Source organism: Orbicella faveolata, unplaced genomic scaffold, assembly GCF_042242905.1.
Source record: "Orbicella faveolata isolate gen_17 unplaced genomic scaffold, um_ofav_v1 contig_46, whole genome shotgun sequence".
Lineage (NCBI taxonomy): Eukaryota > Metazoa > Cnidaria > Anthozoa > Scleractinia > Merulinidae > Orbicella > Orbicella faveolata.
This window is the reverse complement of record NW_028301576.1, coordinates 13,620,001-13,638,701: the sequence shown is the minus strand read 5'-3', so window position 1 is coordinate 13,638,701 and position 18,701 is coordinate 13,620,001. Positions and strand designations below refer to the sequence as shown.

The 18,701-nt window shown below is 39.4% G+C and overlaps 4 protein-coding genes across 4 annotated transcripts in view; 2 read left to right on the top strand and 2 right to left on the bottom strand.

Moving 5' to 3' along the window:
* Window positions 1–1,220: 1,220 nt before the first annotated feature.
* On the bottom strand, window positions 1,221–5,202 carry LOC110059069 (uncharacterized). Its single transcript, XM_089278539.1, has 5 exons — window positions 4,738–5,202; window positions 3,831–4,168; window positions 3,157–3,235; window positions 2,588–2,819; window positions 1,221–1,735 (listed from the first exon to the last, which is right to left on the bottom strand). The coding sequence occupies exons 1-5, from the start codon at window positions 4,961–4,963 to the stop codon at window positions 1,348–1,350; spliced, it is 1,263 nt and encodes a 420-aa protein (XP_089134665.1). The 5' UTR covers window positions 4,964–5,202; the 3' UTR covers window positions 1,221–1,347.
* Window positions 5,203–7,278: 2,076 nt separating this feature from the next.
* Window positions 7,279–8,993, top strand: LOC110059060 (neuronal pentraxin receptor-like). The gene is made up of 3 exons (XM_020765740.2): window positions 7,279–7,527; window positions 7,926–8,175; window positions 8,467–8,993. The coding sequence occupies exons 1-3, from the start codon at window positions 7,305–7,307 to the stop codon at window positions 8,855–8,857; spliced, it is 864 nt and encodes a 287-aa protein (XP_020621399.2). The 5' UTR covers window positions 7,279–7,304; the 3' UTR covers window positions 8,858–8,993.
* A 3,471-nt stretch (window positions 8,994–12,464) lies between these two features.
* Window positions 12,465–16,000, top strand: LOC110059072 (uncharacterized). The gene is made up of 5 exons (XM_020765752.2): window positions 12,465–12,792; window positions 13,355–13,698; window positions 14,166–14,250; window positions 14,632–14,863; window positions 15,485–16,000. Exons 1-5 carry the CDS (start codon window positions 12,480–12,482, stop codon window positions 15,870–15,872), a joined length of 1,362 nt encoding a protein of 453 aa, XP_020621411.1. The 5' UTR covers window positions 12,465–12,479; the 3' UTR covers window positions 15,873–16,000.
* Window positions 16,001–17,362: 1,362 nt separating this feature from the next.
* Window positions 17,363–18,701, bottom strand: part of LOC110059063 (uncharacterized) — a 14,544-nt gene continuing 13,205 nt past the window's right edge. Inside the window, exon 8 of the mRNA XM_089278533.1 lies at window positions 17,363–18,499. Coding sequence (XP_089134659.1) covers window positions 18,399–18,499 — 101 coding nt within the window. The 3' untranslated portion in view covers window positions 17,363–18,398. The remainder of the gene's footprint in view (window positions 18,500–18,701) is intronic.

Below are 18,701 nucleotides of genomic sequence, written 5' to 3'. Positions count from 1 at the left end.
TACTCGGTACGGTACCAGAGTGCTCCCGGCCAGGTTACTACTTATATGATTGGTCAACAACCTATCAAATAACTCAGACAAAACGCGAGTATTGGGAGAAAAATTCGATCTTTGAGACTTTCACTATCACTTGCTATCCCAGAGTTTATCGCCTTTAAGCAAAGCATCAAGGCTTACATAAGTTTTAGCTGCGTAAAAAACGAAAAGGCTGCTGGATGTTCTGACATTCTAAATCCAGCGGTGAAAGACGAAGATGCAGAGGAAAATAACGCTAACCTTGATCAGCCAAAGAGAAGGCGTCATTTCTTCTGATGAATTTGTCATATGTTGTGTTATTCTCAAAAAGATTTTCTCAATAAGGTTTAATCAGTGCTTTAACTCAGTTAACAGACCATGATAAATGATTACTTTTGAAGAGATCGAACAGTAGTGCTAAGGACTAACCCACAAGAACTTTTCCGATTACAGAGAGCCAACCGAGTGAAACGACTCTGACCACATTGCATTCATGCCTTTCTCTGACCAAATCTCCCGCTCATATACTCGTGAAAATCTAAAAAAAAACGAGAACTAACCGGTTTTTCATAAGATTCACTTTGAGAGAATCATTTTCGTACAACTGATTGTGGTGCAATAACTCAAATTGGCACCTCTTAGAGGTTCCAACAATTGTTAGCAGAATGGAGATGACAGAGCAAACCCATCAATTCCTACTCCCTAATTAAACAATAGAGTGTTTCTGTCGAGGAACTATCGGCTGATAGTTGCCCCGCGGAAATTTGATGCTCTTGAAACAAATATTTGCGCGAGAAGCGAAGCTTCGAAGGCAAATATGCTAGCTTTAAGGACATCAAATTTCCAAGGGGCAACTATCAGAGCGATAGTTTCGAGACATAAACACTCTATTGTCTTTATTGTTCACCGCTAAATTTTCTTCCGTGCGCCAGTTCAAAAAAACTTTTTTAGATGAAAGCCGTGAAAGCCAAATGTAAAATTTGAAAAAGAAAACAACATCAATTGCTTATTCTCTATGAGCCCGGTTGTTTACAGGACGAGTACTATCCATCCGGGTATTTTCCTCGGACGGGCACTATGGGCTGATAGTGTCTCTCCGCAGATGAACACTATCGCGTCACGTGATCAATCTACACCAATAAGAATCGGAGAAAATTTAGTGGTGAATTATAGCACCAGATAATAAACGTCTCGAGAAACAGGACTTAATGACGCCGCTTTAAACTTTATTGCATTTCAAAGCGAACTGACAACTACAGACAATCATGTTTCTTTAATCCACGCTTATACAGGTAACTTTATTAAGAAGAACAAAACGCTACAGAGGATAGTTCATATTTCGCAGGCCGATGGAGAAATAACTCTCACATCACCCCTTAGTCCAACTTTAAAGTCAGACCATTTCTTGACATTACCCCTCCCCCCGTGACACGACTTGGACAAGTTTGATACTTCACTTGCGTTGAGGACCCTGTTCCACATGTTCAGATCAGTGAGTTCTCCAATGTAGTTTTGAGTGGCGTCAAATCCTCCTCCAAACGAATCTTGCTCCTGCCCAATGATAAGGATTCCGTTTGTGTTGATCACGTGACCGGTCTTCAATCCCGCTCCACTGGCCTGCGAGACACCATCTTTATAAATTTCCCATGAGCCACCTTTGTTTTCCCATGAAGCACATATGTGATGCCAGAAACCGTCATTTGCAGAGATTCCCGTTTGGCTGAAATGAAAATAGGGCGTCAACTTTATATTGCTACATCCCACCATTTGGTACGATGAATACAAATGTATGACTGTCCAGTATAGCTTCAGACCAAAACTAATGGATATAATGAAATTACCAAAAACAGAAAATAATTTATCGCGCGAATTGATATTCAGATTTCTCTTTCGGATTAAAAGAGGCGATTCTCGTACATTCCGTATTCCTCTTTTAACGTGTATGTGAAGTGAATTTTTCTTTTGTTTCGTTTCATCCTCTAATACGTTAATAAAATTGCTATAAACTTTCAAGTTCCTCGAGTTAAAAAAAAGTTGCATTTGTTTTTAAGGAAAAGGCCCAGGATCTTGCCTACGTATCACAATTTTTACCCCTTATTGCCAATTTTTTCCCAACCAGACTTCAACTTTGGAAACTTGTATTTAACACGACCAAATTTCCAAATATTAATAAACTAGTTTACTTTTAAAAAATTGCGCGGTAAATCACATCAAGTCACGTAGGTCGATGAAATAATGTTCTGGACAAGATTCTAAGAAAGTTTTTAGTCGGTATATTGGCGTATTATAAAATGCACCATCTTGCAATTGTCTCAAAAACGAAAGATGCCTTTAAAATCGCCAGGCCGATTCTGACACTTTCTCTCTGTAAATGCGAATCTGCATTTGAGAAAAAAAAAAATTGGCTCCCTGGAACACAATTTTTCAAAGTTGCCCAATTTTTGAGTGTCACGAAGTTCTCGATTTTCGCAAAACTAATTCCTGGTGAAAGTCGTTAACAAACAATAAGGTAGATACTAATATCACATCTTGAAAATTGTTTTACTATTTACAGTCTATATTTATATCTTACATTAGTTTGTCGTTGATCCATAACTGGATTTGAGACATCTTGTTGATTAAAATTTCATTGGTGTATATGGAAGTGCTGTAACTCACGACCGTCCGATCCGTTCCTGCCTTGTCTGTTGTACGCACTCGGAAGCACATGGTAAAGGCATCGGTTATTTGGAGGCCATGATGGATAACATAGTCACCTGTACCACTTTTCGTGAAATAAAGATCGTATGGACTTTGGAGCACACCTGTCGGCACATATTAAATTCATTATTGGTTTTGATTAAATTATTTCATGGGAAGGAGGATATGATAGTTAATCGCTGAGCTATTCAGATATAGCACAGCAGGGATTTGTTGACGCAAAAATCTGCCTGAACATACCCTTTGACGTTTTCCAGCAAGCCTTGTCAAATATAATGTTGGCAAAAGTTTGTGTGGAAATAAAAGGCACTTATTTTTTGCAGTTTGGGCTTTTTTCTCTACCCAATACTCATGAGCAGACAATTAAACTACACTTGCTAACTCATATTAACCTTAAGAAATCTCACTGAATTTAATCGAGTATTTATCCTTGAAGCTTACCGCATTTGGAAGCCTGCAAATCTCCCTCAAGGAATATGACGTTGTAGGGTGCTATGTCTGAATCAAACAACAGCAGTAACTGTGAGATCAAAAAAAAAAATACCAAAACAATAATCATCAATGTTGGTGATTGGTTAGCCATTAAATAAAGAACTGCTAACTTAGAAATACAAACACAAAATCTGTTGGTCATGTAAGTGTGCTTTTGGTACAGGATAGGAGCGGGTGCAATGAAGGGATAATATAACAGTTAAGCAAGACAAAAGTACTCGCTGCTTGTAGACTATTTTAAAACGATATCCGCATGGGTTTGAAAAATTTCACCAAAAGCCCTTACTCGCTACCTTATTTTTGTTAATTCACTTGGACAGAGTACAGGGCATACAGTCAATCTGAATAACCTTTGATCGCTATTAACAACTGAAAAGAAAGAAGTTGACTGAGAAGCAGACTAACTACTGGCTAACACACATAAATCAGTTAAGCAAGACAAAATTACTCATGCTTACAGAGTACTTACTCATAATATCCGCATGGGCTTGAAAAATATCAGCAAAAGCTCTTACCCGCTAACTTAGTTTTTGTAATACACTTGGATAGAATACAACACACACAGTCAGACTCAATGACATTACTGTTCGCTATAAATAAAAGGAAGGAACTTGACACGCTACCTTGAAGTGGATTTTTCCACCAACTTTCTTCAGTTCAACTTTCAGGAATAATTTCACATTGACAGGACCTGCAGATACCTGGATTGGCAAGGGAGCTTGCTCGCCATCTTCAAATGTATGCGACCACTTCATGGGAGTCTGAAATGTCTCCATGGTAACTGTGGCTATCAGGGGTTGGCATCCATACGCTTGTACAGTCATGATCATGTGGCCAAATGGCCCAGTGCTGTCTGGTGGTGAAGTGCATGTAACTTTGCTGCATTGATCACTGAAGACGCATGTACCGTTGCTTCCGTCAGGTTGCTCAATATCTGCACAATCACCTTGAAGATTGTTTCCTAGATGATTAATTTGTCTTTGTCAGAGTGTTTTAACTACGATGGAGGTAAATCAATTGCTGTGCAGTTGAAGGAGACGGTCAAATAAATCATCTCAAACCTTAATCAAATTGATGAAATGTCTGACAGGAGTGTTCGTCCTTTTATTGTTGTGTTTGAATGCCGAAAATTGCCACAGAGGGTCTAGACCATTTCGACTTGAAAAAAACATACATTGTATCAAAGCCAATAAGTTCTAAATAGACCCTTTAGAAATCAGGCCTTTCTAAATCGCTTTCCAACTTTTGAAAACTATGTTTCAGAGAAAAGAAAACCTTTATCATGAAGCACGGGCTCCCCAAAACTTGTTTGCACATGCACGTCAAGTGCACATTACTCAGGTTATATTAAAACGGCGAATCTTACGCTTGGAAATTTGAGCCACGCGCTGCAAACAAACTAATACCCGAAACATCCTACCAAGTGCATACTGAGCTATATCTCATCCAAAAGTCTGTTTACCCATTATATACAAATGACTTTTGACATGACTAAGATCGTTACCTTGGCTTATTACTGACTTAACTAACCTCCTTGGATTTGATCCTTTATTGAGGCCAGTTCTTCCTTCAATTCGTTCACCTTTTGTAACAGCTGGTTGTTTCCTTCACACAAGTCGCACTGATCATTACCATCCACAGCAACATTGATTACTGGACGACAGTGACATGCAGATGGGGACTTGCTGTCGCGGGCTGCGCTTCCAGCTTGAAAAACGACAAGCAGAGTGAAAATCAAAAAGAAGGCTCCTGCCATCTTTAACTTAGAAAACTAGTTCTGGACTCCGAGCAGTTGTCAGAGGGGCTTATATTCTCTCTGACCAATTATAGCATCAACTGTACAAACCAATCAAATCATTGCTTTTTGTTCATTTTTCTGCCTGCTTCATATTTTCTGTACAAACGTCTTGCATTTCTTTCCTGTTTTTGCACACAGCTACGACCAGCTACGTAGTCCCTAATCCGAAAAAAATGGACCATGATATTTTTGCGTATATGATGGGCTTAACAGCACGTGCGTACATGTACCTCCGGAAATCCGTACTTAATAATTCAATTGGCAGGCTTCACATTGTTTGTGGTTTGTATCTAAACAGCATTTTAAGTTACTAAATATTCAAAGCTTTTCCTGTTTTGATTTATTAAACTGTTACCTGTTTCTTCTCTTTGGCACGTCTTTAGCTCCTTGTCCCCAGGTGGGGGATTGGGAATTGGGCCAAAGATAAGTTGCCTCCATCTATACTTGTTCATGGCAAAAAAACGTAGCTGCAGCCCAAGATATTAGAAGCGTCTCAATATGCTCTCTTTGTACAGTTTTCTCTTTGGTACGCACTCCACGTAATCTGCACAATACTCTCCTGAGCTGGTTATGATTGGTTGGATCAGTTTTGCGATCCTCTATTTTGCTGACTTGACCGGTGTGTTACCTTTCTTGCAGGCTAAAAAATCCAACAGATTTCCGTTTTAACTGTTTAGAGAGGTCAGAAAAATTTGTCTAGTTGTCTATGTTTTCTCTCACCAAATGACTTAAAAATACAGAGAAAAATGGAAAATTATTAGCCAAATGTTCTCTTTTTCGAAGTCTACGCCGAGAAAGAGTTAAGCGGGCGTACTTGTTCGTTTAGAAATCGACTTCCTTTCAACTTCTATGCCGAAACTTTTAAAGAATAATCAGTCAACAAATTTAAAAAAAAAACAAAACAACAGAGATGGTTAGTTTTGTCTCGTGACTGTACTGTCGCTGCATTTGGCCGTTTTCCAAGACGGGAATCGGTACTCTTTGTCTCACAAGAAATTTCTTGAAAATGTTTTTCGAGCGTTATCTTACATTATTTTGTACCTCTTTGTTCGTTTGGGCGGGAGTACAAGTTTTAGCTGTATCGAACTTATTTAGTGACACATCTACTAGCTAATTATAGCAGAATCCCTGGCAACACGAGTTTTCTTTCGTCTCGAGTAATAGGACAAAGACCTTTCTTTATCATCCCTAGTTAAATTTCAGTCACGAACGAGTAAATTAACATGTGCATTGCATTTTTAACGTTTCTCGACCTTGCATTGAGAAATATCTCTCTACATTTTACCCGTTTCCTGTATTTTCAGATTTGTAGATGTCCCGGTCTCGGTAGTTCTATTTACTTCTTTTCCGATCACAAACGAAAAATATTTTTAGTCGTAGTTCGGAAATATTTTTGGTTGGATTTCAGTTACCATTCAAGACGATATTATTTCCACATTTGAACCGGTTTATTTAATTTTTGTCTTTGCTCTCGGAACAAGAACTGAACAAAGTGATGTCTCAAAGTACACCTAGGGACTATTGCAACTTAAACAAGAACGATGAACACGATGTCATCGCATGCTTTCATCAAGAAAAGAATTTGAAATATTTCGTGTCTGACTGATCTAAACCGTTAGCACTACGCGAAGCTAGTGTTCTTCCAACTCCTGAGCGCCGCGCGTGATATGGAGCCAGGAGATTGGAATCTCTTCTTCTTTCAAATCGAAGTCAGTTCCCTGTAGGAACACTTATTACAAACTATGACCTTTAACTTTCAAAAACATAACAGACCATCTGTTTTGAGAAGTAAATAACCTTGCGAGCAGAAACAGGAAGTATTACCTGAGAGAGCTAAGCAAGTGAGCAAGGAGGAAGACTGAGGAAAAAACGATAAACGACGAGAGTTTGCAAGGGAAAGACTCACCGATGAAAACATGTCTGACTTATTAAGTAGAGGATTGGAACTGAAATACACCTTAGTACACACACGTTAGTACATTTCAGTCTGCAACATATCCTTGTTTTTTGAATTTGTGATGTAAACCTTTATTTAGTCACTAAAACATAACCTTGAGGAATTTCCGGCACTGTCCAACTTTCTGGTTATTGAGGAACTTTTCTGTAGTTGCGTGCCTAAACAGGAAGGAATTGAATAAAGAACGTCAGAAAGTGACGTATGGAGTTAGGCAAAAAGGAATATTATGTGATAATTTGATTGGTTCCCCACACAATTGATGAAGGCGTGTCAACCATAGATTAGAGTATATAAGTCCCGCTTGAAGCACGGGGTCCATGCAAAGCCACACTTGAGTCCAAGATGATGTCAAAAGTCTCCTTTCTGGTTTTTACTCTGCTTGTTCTATCTCAAGCTGAAGATGTATCCCGCAAGTCTCCGTCCGCCTGCCACTGCAGTCCAGTTATAAATGTTTCTGTGGACGGCAAAGGTCAGTGCGACTTACGCGAAGGAAACAACCAGCTGTTACAGGAGGTGGACGATTTGAAGAAAGAACTCGCCGCGGTAAAGGATCAGGTTCAACAAGGTAACTAACTAGATGAGGCGACGATCAGATAAGTTGAATAATATCACCGCCAAAAATGAAGTGATGCACATTGCACGCTGGATTCAGCACTGTCAGAGCTCAGTCCTAACCGAGGATATTGTTTTGTGTTCTTTAACAAGTGAGATTCGGCTTAAAGTCCATAAGCCCTTAAGCGGCGAAATGAGATCTAGTCTAATCTATAGCTATTGAAGTTCTATGGTGGCAAAGACAAAGTTGCTGGAGTCAAACCCGGATCCTTTAACACGCAAATTATCATCCTCCAACTCTGTGAGGTTAATATATCGAATCTTATTTTTTCAGGTTATTCAAAAGAGCGATATTTAAGCGCATGTAGTAGGGGTGTCAGATTATCGGCTGATCGATTTCGTACGTTTTAGCTTCAACAGGTTTGCCCCAAAGTACTCAAAGTGCATACGACCTTTATTTCACGAAAAGTGGTACAAGTGACTATGTTATCCACCATGGCCTCCAAATAACCGATGCTTTTACTGTGTGCTACCGAATGCGAACAGCAGAGAAGACAGTTTATGATGGTGCGGTCCTGAGTTACAGCGCAAACCACGTCTTCAATGAAATCCTGATCAAAGATGCGGATTCACTTGAATTATGGATCAATGACGAGCTGTTGTAAGTTATTATAAGTTATCAATTAATTAATAATAGATGATTAATAGTTAATCAATACATCGTAAGGATATAGTAATGGGACTTTATCGTATAAATACAGCTGTACCAGTGGATGATACAAGAGATAACATATATATATATATATATTGCTTAGTTAACTTGCCGCCCGTCTATTTTTTTCCTGGCCATTTCTCATCTGTTTTACCCATGAATTTGCTTTATAAAAGGAGTGATCTTGGTATATGTTCTGATTTTTTTTTTTTTTTTTTTTTTTTTTTTTTTTTTTTTCAGAGAAACTGGAGTCACCACCCTGAATGATGGCTTCTGGCATCTGATGTGCGTTTCGTGGGAAAACAAAGCTGGATCTTGGCAGATTTACAAAGACGGCGTCTCCGAAGCCAGTGGGAGTGGATTGCAGACTGGACACGTAATCAAGACAAACGGAATCCTTACCATCGGACAGGACCAAGATTCCCATGGAGGAGACTTTGACGCAACCCAAGGCTTCCTTGGAGAGCTCACTGATCTGAACATGTGGAACAGGGTCCTAAATGCAACTGAAATATCGAAACTGTCCAAGTCATGTCACGGGGCGGAGGGTAACGTCAAGAAATGGTCTGATTTTAAAGTTGGTATAAGAGGTGATGTAAGAGTTATTTCTCCATCGGCTTGCGAGATATGAAATATCGCTTCTTTTTAGGATCTTTTTGCCTTTACAAGGTTAAGTAAAGTTCGCTCGTAAGCTTGAATAAACAAAAAATGTTGTTTGTAGATGATAGGATGCTCTAGAATGTAATAAAATTTAATGCATTTTCAAATTTGCACTGTTTTATCTAGCGTTTTGTGAGAGTAATCCCTGTGTAGATTTATTTTGGGGAAGTGTTCATTGTAACACCTGAGGTTGCAAAATGGGCTGTCAGCACAGAATGAAGTCCATCGATAATTATTCCACGGAAAAATGCAGCTCATCTTAAAGTCTGTCCAGTGATCCTCTGTGTAATTTCTTTTCACAAGAGTAGTTCATTTGTCTCACTGCAAGAGCGTATGACTTATTTCTGATTCTTTCTATTGTTTGTAGATTTAGATTGCCCTGGAATACAACAAATTTTAAAGCCGTTTTTACATTGATACCATTTCAAACATAACTTTTACCTTTATATTAATCATAGGACCCGGGTCATAAGAACGGTTGAAATAACATAGTTTGGCTAATCATGAATGTGATCTGATAGATCTTTTTGTTTACAATACATTTACTCTGCAATGGTTCCGGCGGCATTTTTTTAAGGGCATTAGATTTTTTAAGAATTATCCCTCTTTTCGGTATGGATTAGGATCGCAAAGCGGATAAACTGCATGTTTAAGCTTCCCGAAATTAACGACCCCTCGATAGTTGCTACTCTGCGAAAATGCGAATTGCTTAGTCTAAAACTGGAGTGGGTCTCTATTTTCGACAATAGACATATTCGGTTAACTCACGCGCGGGTGTCACGTGACTTGAATTGGGTACAGCAACAACCAAAACAAGTGCGTTCGTATTGACATTTAGAGAAAAATAAGCCACGATTCCGCGGTTTTGTTGCACAGGAGACTGTCAGAACAGCTCCGCTAACCGAAACGATCTGTCGTTTCACGGGTTTCAGTTAAATTTTAAAAGTCTCTTCTCTGTTTGGATCGTGAAAATGAAAAGAGATCCACGATATTTCAACTTCAGTACTGCAGCGAACACTACATCAGAAGATTTTATTAATCCTTACTCTAGTAAAAATCGATTGAAGGCCGATGTAGTTCCATTTTTTTTTCTCGTGGGGTAAAGATAAGCAGGAGAAGGTCCAAGCGGTGAAGAGGTACGCTTCAGAAAAGGTGAATCAAAGCAGAAAAGAAAATGAAGCAACGGATTCGGCAACATCTGAAGGAGAATGTGTCACGTTAGTCTCGACCAGGACGGACGAAGAAATTATTTCTCGAAAGGCACAAACATCTTGAGGATGAAATCTGTAGTTAATTAGATGAACATCTTAGAATTCCCTGGTTACATAATTTTTCTGTATCGTACCTTCTTTCCGAATGCACAGCCCAAAGAAAGAGGGCAAATTTATTACACTTTTCACTGGATTTAACAGTCATCATGAATTCATGAATATTTTACAATTTCTGTTGCCTAATCTATATAGAAAAATGCAGATTTACTGGGATACTGCAACATGAACTGCGGTAGTCTTGTAAAGATTGCATCACTCGGGATGTCTTTGATATTATTTGATAAAACATAAATAATCATTCAACTGGAACAATAATGCAAATACATGATTGCAATGTCCACCGCCTCCTCCCTTACATGAAGAGCGTACTTTAATAAAAAAAACCTTTGTCCTGCCATCGCTCTCCCTGAAGATTATGGCTAAAATGAGGCTCTTCAATTTTTCTTAGAGATCTTTAGCAACGTGCTCTGACATGGAAATCTTCCAACTGCTGACACATGTAAACATCGTAAACATACCCTTCCCGAAAGAACTTACAGCTTTTCTCTCCAGCATTCTTTTTTCCGCCTTGCTCGAGCCGCGAAGACCATGTTCGTTGAGCCAAATTTTGGAAAATTTCTCGAGGATTTTGACCATTTCTTTTCTTTATTGAATAAACAACTACAGCAAAGCACATGATTAACACAACAAATACAAGCGGCTGCAATAATAAAGAAAATGTTAAGAGAGCCTCGTTTTTACGCAATGTAAACACCCAATTCAATGTCACATGTGTGTTAGCCGAATTTGTCTACTGCGGTACTGATTTATGTCTTGTCTGCACCCTTGAGTGACATCAGCTTCTTCATCTCTTGGCATGAAATCAGAGAACAAAAACTGACAAAAATACAACAGACCGGTAAAAATCTAGAAAGAAATCTCGTGTTGAATGACGATTGAAATCCTCGCAAAAATTCATTGAACTACCACTTAAAATATTTACATTTGTGATGGGACGCAAGGTAAATACACCTGCCAAAAATCGGGACAGCCTAACTTCCTTTGATATGCCATTCTCATTTTCGTGTTGTGACGAAGGTGTGACGGTCAATACGTCGTATAGCATGCATGCAGAGGTCTCAATAGCAGACCTCTGCATGCAGGCTAAACATCATTTCCTTTCCGGCATGGACCTTGAGAAAAACAGGAAGGAAAACGATTGTCCTTAAGTGTCAAGCATGCACGTAAACTTGAGTTATCTTGATACGCGAGGAAACTTGGTAAAATGTTCAGAGATTGTACTCGTTAAAAGCAACTTGCCAAGTTGATATGACTCGTTCGTGACTGAAATTAAAGTAGGGGTAACAAAGAATCGTTCTTTGTTCTGTTGTAATCGAGACAAAACGAAACTTACGTTTGGGAGACAAGAAGGTTAGCCTAAAATATCAATCATCTCCCGCCCTCAGCCTAATCCCCGCGCGCGGGCGGTCTCTTTCCCGGGGATTAGGCCGAGGGCGGGAGATGACTGACATTTCAGGCTATGAGAAAAGCGTATTGCCAAATCAATTCGATATAGCTAAACCTTAGCTTATATCCCTCTTTTTAAGGTACAAAAATCAAATTTCCCCCAGCTCCCGACTCCAACTGATATAAATATAAACTGACGTTCGAACATATATATTTTTTTATCAAGTATCTCGGGGTGACAATACTGCATTCGCGACTTGGAAAGTTAGCAAATGCACCATCCAAACGTCAAACAGTCACGAAACAACAAGGTTCAGTCTCTATTCATAGCCTTAGTTTGTGCACCGTTGCTTCATCCAAAATTTCCGTAAGGAAGTTGTAAAGTAGTCTATTCACGCTTGAATGAATCAGCAAACCAAGCTAAATACTACTTGGTGTCGACTCCGAAATAAAGAACGTTTGGGAGATAAATTAATAATTTTCTATGTGCTTGTAAGTCATTTGTCGACGCAAGACGTAATGCGATAAAGCACCGCACCTTTAATTCAGATTTTATTTCTGACGTCCCTGAACAGCCGTTAAATTCTTGGCCCGAAGGAAGGTAACGCAGGACCTTTTGCAAATATTTCCCGAAGACGACTTGACAAAAACAACTTGGACTTATACAGTACTTGGATGTACAAGATAGCAAAATCTATCCAATCTAAACAACCAAACCTCACCAAAGCCTAAAAAAATTCATGGTCCATCTTTTCGAAGCGAAAATTATGCAATTGCGAGCAGAAACAGGAAAGAAATACAAGAAGTCTAGACGGAAAATATGAAGCAGGCAGCAAAATAAACAAAGTTTAATGATTTGATTGGTTGGCACCATTGATGACGCCAGTTCTACAATTAGTCAGAGAGAATATAAGCCCGTTTGACAGCACGGAGTCCAGAACTAAATTCCCTGTATTCAAGATGATGGCAGAAGCTTTCTTTCCGATTTTCACTTTGCTTGTCCTTTTTCAAGCTGGAAGCGCATCCCACGACAATAAGTCCCCATCGGCATGTCACTGTCGTCCAGTAATCAATGTTGCTGTGGATGGTAATGAACAGTGTGACTTGTGCGAAGGAAACAACCAGCTGTTACAGGAGGTGAACGAATTGAAGAAAGAACTGGCCTCAATAAAGGATCAAATCCAGGGAGGTTAGTAAAGTTAGTATTAACGATCTAGTTTATATCAAAAGTCTGCTGATATAATAGGCAAACAGGCGCTCAAGGATATTTCGGATATTTATAGTTTGCGTGCAGAGACTGCAGAGTGTGACCCAATTTTTCAAGCGCAAGATTCGCCGTCTTCATATAACTTAGCACATATCCTGTGAATACTGAGCTTAGTTCTACGTTGAAGTAATATCCACTTGGGACAAGGATCCTGGGTATGAAAAGGGTTCCCATCTTTCTGAAATAATTTCCAAAGTTCGAAAGCGGTTTGGAAAGAATTCTTAAGAGGTCCCTAAAGAGTTTCTTGGCTCTTAATATTGTATTTTTTGTTGTTGTTGTTGTCGTTGTTGTTTTTTGCTTGTTTGTTTGTTTGTTTTCAAGTTAAAATGGTCTAGATGTCTAAAAGCAATTTTTTGCATCCAAAAATGCTTAGCAATATTTTATGAAGGCTTCAAATGATTTGACCCTCTTTTAGAACTGTATAGCAATTGATTTGCCTCCAAGACAATTAAAATACTCTGACAAAGACAACTTAATCATCTAGGAAACAATCCTCAAGGCGAGTATTGTGCAGATATTGAGCACCCTGATGGAAGCAACGGCGGTACATGCGTCTTCAGTGAGCAATGCAGCAAAGTTACATGCACTTCACCACCAGACAGTACTGGGCCATTTGGCCACATGGTCATCACTGTACAAGCGTATGGATGCCAACCCCTGATAGCCACAGTTACCATGCAGACATATCAGCCTCCCATGAAGTGGTCGCATACATTTGAAGATGGCGAGCAAACTCCCTTGCCAATGCAAGTACCTGCAGGCCCTGTCAACGTGACATTAGTCCTGCAGGTCGAACTAAAGAAATATGGTGGAAAAATCAACTTCAAGGTACCGTGAAAAACAGATCATTACATGCGTGAAAGTCAATGTGTGTTAGCCAGTTAGTTTGTTTATCTGTCAAGTTCCTTTTTTCTATTAATTGCAAACAAATGTTATTGAGACTGACCGTATGTGCTGTACTCTATCCAAGTGAATATAAAAAATAGGGTAGCAGGTAGCGGTAAGGGTTTTTGATGATATTGTGCAAACCGAAACGGATTTTGTTGGAATGTACTCTGCAAGCAGCGAGGGTGTTCGTCTTGCTTGGCTGTCTGCTTAGACTACAAACAGTCCCTCTTTCGCTTAGTGGTAATATTAGGCTGTAATTAGCTCCAGCTTGTACCCTTTCACCCTTTCTGTACCAAACCCTTGGCCCTGATCTAAACATGTTTAAATTAGCAATGCTTTAATTTAATGGCTAACCAGTCAAAATCATTGATGATTACCGTGTTTTGGTATTGTTTATGATCTTACAGTTACTGCTGTCACGGTTGTTTGAATCAGACATTGCATCCTATAATGTTACATTCCTTAAAGGAGATTTGCATTCTTCTACATGCGGTAAGCTCCAAGCATAAATAGACTCTAAATACTCAATTAAATTCTCTGATCGAGAGCCCTTAAGTTAGCTCTTTACATCCCTGTCTCTTCGTAGTATGCAAGGGACAAGGCCCAAGCTGCAAAAAATAAGTGCCTTTTATTTCATCACAGACTTTTACCCACATTATGTTTGAGAACACTAATTAGAAAAGGTCCAACACCCTGTTTGCATGGACGTTTAGGCAGATTTTTGTGTTCATAAATCCCAGTTCTACTTTATTATCAGGTGAACGATTGATTTTGACATCTTCCTTTCCTTGACGCAATGCGTTGACCCTTTTAACTCTCACCCAATGTAATAATTTAACCAAAGCCGATAATCAATTTCGTATGTTCCGACAGGTTTGTCCGAAAGTCCATACGATCTTTATTTCACGAAAAGTACTACAAGTGATTATGTCATCCATCATGGCCTCCAAATCACCGATGCTTTTACCATGTGTTTCCGAGTGCGTACAACAGACAAAACAGGAACGGATCGGACGGTCGTGAGTTACAGCACTCCCACACACACCAATGAAATTTTAATCAACAAGATGTCTCAAATCCAGTTATGGATCAACGACAAACTAATGTAAGATAACTAGTGGAACAGTAAACCGACCACAACTCTTGCATCTACCTTACTGTTTGTTAGCAACGTTCACCGGAACTTTACACGCAAATCGAGGAGGCAAACGCGTGAGACTCAAAATTCAAATTTCGCAATTTGAGAGAAAAATTTTGTTGAAGGGAGTTAGTCTTTTTCCATAAACTGACCGCGTTAACAAAGAGACAGTCTCAGAATTGGTGCTGCAGTTTTAAAGCCATGTGTTACGGTTGGTGTTGGACAAAACCTTTAGAAGAAAAACATGATTGACAGATTATTGTTTTAAGCAAAGCACGTTAAGATACACAAGTTAACAGTCACGATGTGTCCTATCTATTTTGTATAGTTTGGAGAAAGAGAGCTTACTGAACACGGATAATCATTTAAACTAAGGTTGAGGCTGATAAAAACGGTTTTATCTTTCCATGTATAATTACTTGTTTAACGGAGGAATAGGGAATGAAGCGAGAATCGGGTAAAATCCATGAGATCCATTTACTTCGGTCTGAAGCTATGGCCAGTGATACATTCAAAATCAAAGTACACAACAGTGAGATATGGCAATATAAAGTTGATGCCTTTGTATTTGTTTTCTTTTCATTTCAGCCAAACGGGAATCTCTGCCAATGACGGTTTCTGGCATCACATCTGTGCTTCATGGGAAAGCAAAGCTGGGTCTTGGAAAATTTACAAAGATGGCGTCTCTCAAGCCAAAGGATCGGGGTTAAAGACCGGTCACGTGGTCAACACAAACGGAATCCTTATCATTGGGCAGGAGCAAGACTCGTTTGGAGGAGGATTTGACGCCACTCAAAACTACATTGGAGAACTCACTGATCTGAACATGTGGGACAGGGTCCTCGACGCAAGTGAAGTATCAAACTTGTCCAAGTCGTGTCACGGGGGGAGGGGTAATGTCAAAAAGTGGTCTGATTTTAAAGTTGGACTTAGAGGTGATGTGAGAGTTATTTCTCCATCTACCTGCGAAATATGAACTATCGTTTGTAAGTTTTTGTTCTGCTTAAGTAAAGTTTCTCTTAAGCGTGGATCAAAGAAGCATGATTGTTTTTAGATATAAGGTTGTCAAAATGCAATAAATGGATGTTATAGCAGTTTTACTAATTCCTGCTTCTTGAAGCATGTATCTTCAGGGGTTTGGGAGTAAGAATCGAGGGGAGACTTAATGGAACCCTTAAGTGGTGCCAATTTCAAAATGGACCTCATGGCATGTCAGAGATCTAGTCTCAATTGTCACGATTTCCTCACAAGGAAAAGTAGCTTTTTATTGTAAATACAAATGGTGCAAGGGACCGTAAACGAAAATGCTGCTGTTATACGCAGGATCTGTGAAAAAAAAAATAGAACGCCACACCGTGCTGACGAGACACAACCAGGTCGAAACAGCTGTCCACGGTCGCAATTGTTGGCTTTGAGTTTGAACTCTCTCATGTCTTTTAGATTTCTACGTAGTTATCAGTCTTGCTTCATTATTTGTTTATTGTGCTGTTAAAATTAAAAAGGTGACTACTATAAGCCCGAAATGAGTCTAAGATTCATGAGCCACGAGTCAATGATTCTTTCAAGTATATACATCGTGTTTACCATTCTCGTCTCCAGAGCTACCTGTCACTCGTAGCCGGTCGGGCCTTCATACCCGGAAAAACTAGCTCCGGAGGCATGACATGATTGGCCAGATTCTTTGTATGAGATTCTCACTCATTAAATCCTGGTTTCCTTCTCTAGAATATCCTAGAACCGTTCACTAGCAGCACTTACAGACCTTATCAGATGTTAGCAAAGGGAATTTACAACAAAAGCAAATTTTTGACGGGAAGTGCCATTGATATGTTAAAAATTCTCCTCGTAAAAAGGTTTTAAAGTTCCCGACGTTCTGTGGATGCTGTGATGGAACGGCATTTGTCACGGGATGAACCAGTGATACTTTCGAGAAGGGGATCAGTGCTGAGTTTGAAAACCAAGAATAAAAAAAAAAATTAAAATATAGATATGTATGTGACCTTTATTTACCATGGGCAATGTTTATACAAGTGCTAGTGGGGCCGAGCAAACAACTGAAACAAATAATTCAAATTGAACACAACATTGTCAAGATTCCCAACTGGCCGGAGGCAAACCAGTCGGCTATTTATAAGCGTGGCCGAGGATTTGAACTCGGGGCTACCGAGAAACAAATTTAGGTAGTGGTCGGAGCGGGACTCGAACCCGGGACCGCTGGATTGCGAGTCCGACACGCTGACCACTCGGCCACGCTGCCTAGTGCCTGCCTCCAAGAATCTAGCCAATCAAATCATCTTTCAAGAGAGCCACTTTTCCCTCTTGCCAAAGCCCCGCCGGATTAGTGAGAAAAGCGGCCTGGACACAAGAATGAAATTCAACAAACCACTCATTCTTACAACAGCAAGGAAAACAGCTTTTCTCGGCAAGGAACACAATGTATAACCAGACATCAACAACTAATGCTAGTTGTGGAAGAAATTTCTATACTATCATTTCTTTCACAAGAATAAATACCTATACTATGTTCACACACTGATTTACATCATTGCCATAAAACACTTGATTACAGTTCTGAACTTGTACTCCAAAACACGGTAAACTACTACAGCTTATCCTCACAAAATCCAGCGATACATAAAGATGTGAAGAGGACGTCATTGGCCGGTTATAGCCAAGATGAACCTTTAAATTCTCAGAACTAACAGTAAACAATACTTAGCACTCTTAAAAGGGAATTTCAATTTTGATCATGGGAGTAAAGGGTTTAATTCGCAAGTAAATAAGTCGAGATGTTCCAGACGCAATGTACATGTAACATATGGCTGGAGCTGACAACAAAACAAAATAGATCTACTTCTTGGCTCAAGAACCATGGTCTCAAGGTGCAGTTTTGTACCAGCCAGAGTAATATTTCTGCAAGGCCAAAACTTCAATCTACTTTAATGTATTGTCTTCAGTGTAAATCCAATGCAGCAGAAAGACAAGTACTGAATACGCATGCGCTACAACAAACAAAAGGGCGCCTTCTGCTGGTAAAGAAGCCTAGTGCGATATATTAAAACTATACTTTTGATATAGAGAGCGGTTTTCAATTGAGAGTCGTAAAAAACCAAAGTAATAACTCTAGCCAATCACAAAGGACACAGAAACCTACTGGATCAATCAAAATTTATGTAGCTAACGCGAAGCGCGGGAAAACGTGTTCGAGCGAGCCACGGCGCGAGTTTTGTAAGCCACTCGTGCAGCGTAGTTATGCAAAAGCAGTTACTTTGTGACACTCAAGAAAAAACCGGTCAATTGGACTTATCGATTTTATACGCTCGTACAAATCAGACTTTCAGGTTTCCACGACGTTTTCATTTGAAATCAAAAGATATTTTACAAAGAGCAAACATGTATCATTTACCATATTACTCAAAATTTACTTTGGATCTAAGCTTTTTGTCACCTCTAGAACGCAACTTATTCTGAAGATATCTGTTAGATAATTCCTAGCGGCATTTCAGTCACTGTCGAACTTGATGGAGTTTATGCTTGTGTTTATCTGCCCTCCTCGATAGCTCCCTCGCTTCTTTTTGGTCTTTTCATGTCGAAAGGACTTGCCTGAAAACACAGAAACAACAAAGTAAAATGTTTGTGTTAAAATACCAAGAAATGGAGGAACCAGTCTGCGATGAATTTTTAAAAGATAAAAACTTCCCTTGATTTGTTAAACATGCAATGAACTCATTAGGTCATTTTCTAGATGCCTTTTGCTTTTCGTCAGACAAGTCCTCGTGTAAAACTTTTCATCTTAAAATGAGTT

Excerpts from the sequence above, each read along its gene's own strand:
- LOC110059072 (XM_020765752.2), top strand. The coding sequence starts at position 12,480 with ATGACGCCAGTTCTACAATTAGTCAGAGAGAATATAAGCCCGTTTGAC. Across the intron at positions 12,793-13,354 it reads AAAGGATCAAATCCAGGGAG|GAAACAATCCTCAAGGCGAG; the intron begins GTTAGTAAAGTT and ends TTAATCATCTAG. Across the intron at positions 14,251-14,631 it reads TTTGCATTCTTCTACATGCG|GTTTGTCCGAAAGTCCATAC; the intron begins GTAAGCTCCAAG and ends ATGTTCCGACAG.
- LOC110059069 (XM_089278539.1), bottom strand. The coding sequence starts at position 4,963 with ATGGCAGGAGCCTTCTTTTTGATTTTCACTCTGCTTGTCGTTTTTCAA. Across the intron at positions 3,236-3,830 it reads GTGGAAAAATCCACTTCAAG|TTACTGCTGTTGTTTGATTC; the intron begins GTAGCGTGTCAA and ends TTGATCTCACAG. Across the intron at positions 1,736-2,587 it reads TGGATCAACGACAAACTAAT|CCAAACGGGAATCTCTGCAA; the intron begins GTAAGATATAAA and ends TTTTCATTTCAG.
- LOC110059060 (XM_020765740.2), top strand. The coding sequence starts at position 7,305 with ATGATGTCAAAAGTCTCCTTTCTGGTTTTTACTCTGCTTGTTCTATCT. Across the intron at positions 7,528-7,925 it reads AAAGGATCAGGTTCAACAAG|CTTCAACAGGTTTGCCCCAA; the intron begins GTAACTAACTAG and ends CGTACGTTTTAG. Across the intron at positions 8,176-8,466 it reads TGGATCAATGACGAGCTGTT|AGAAACTGGAGTCACCACCC; the intron begins GTAAGTTATTAT and ends TTTTTTTTTCAG.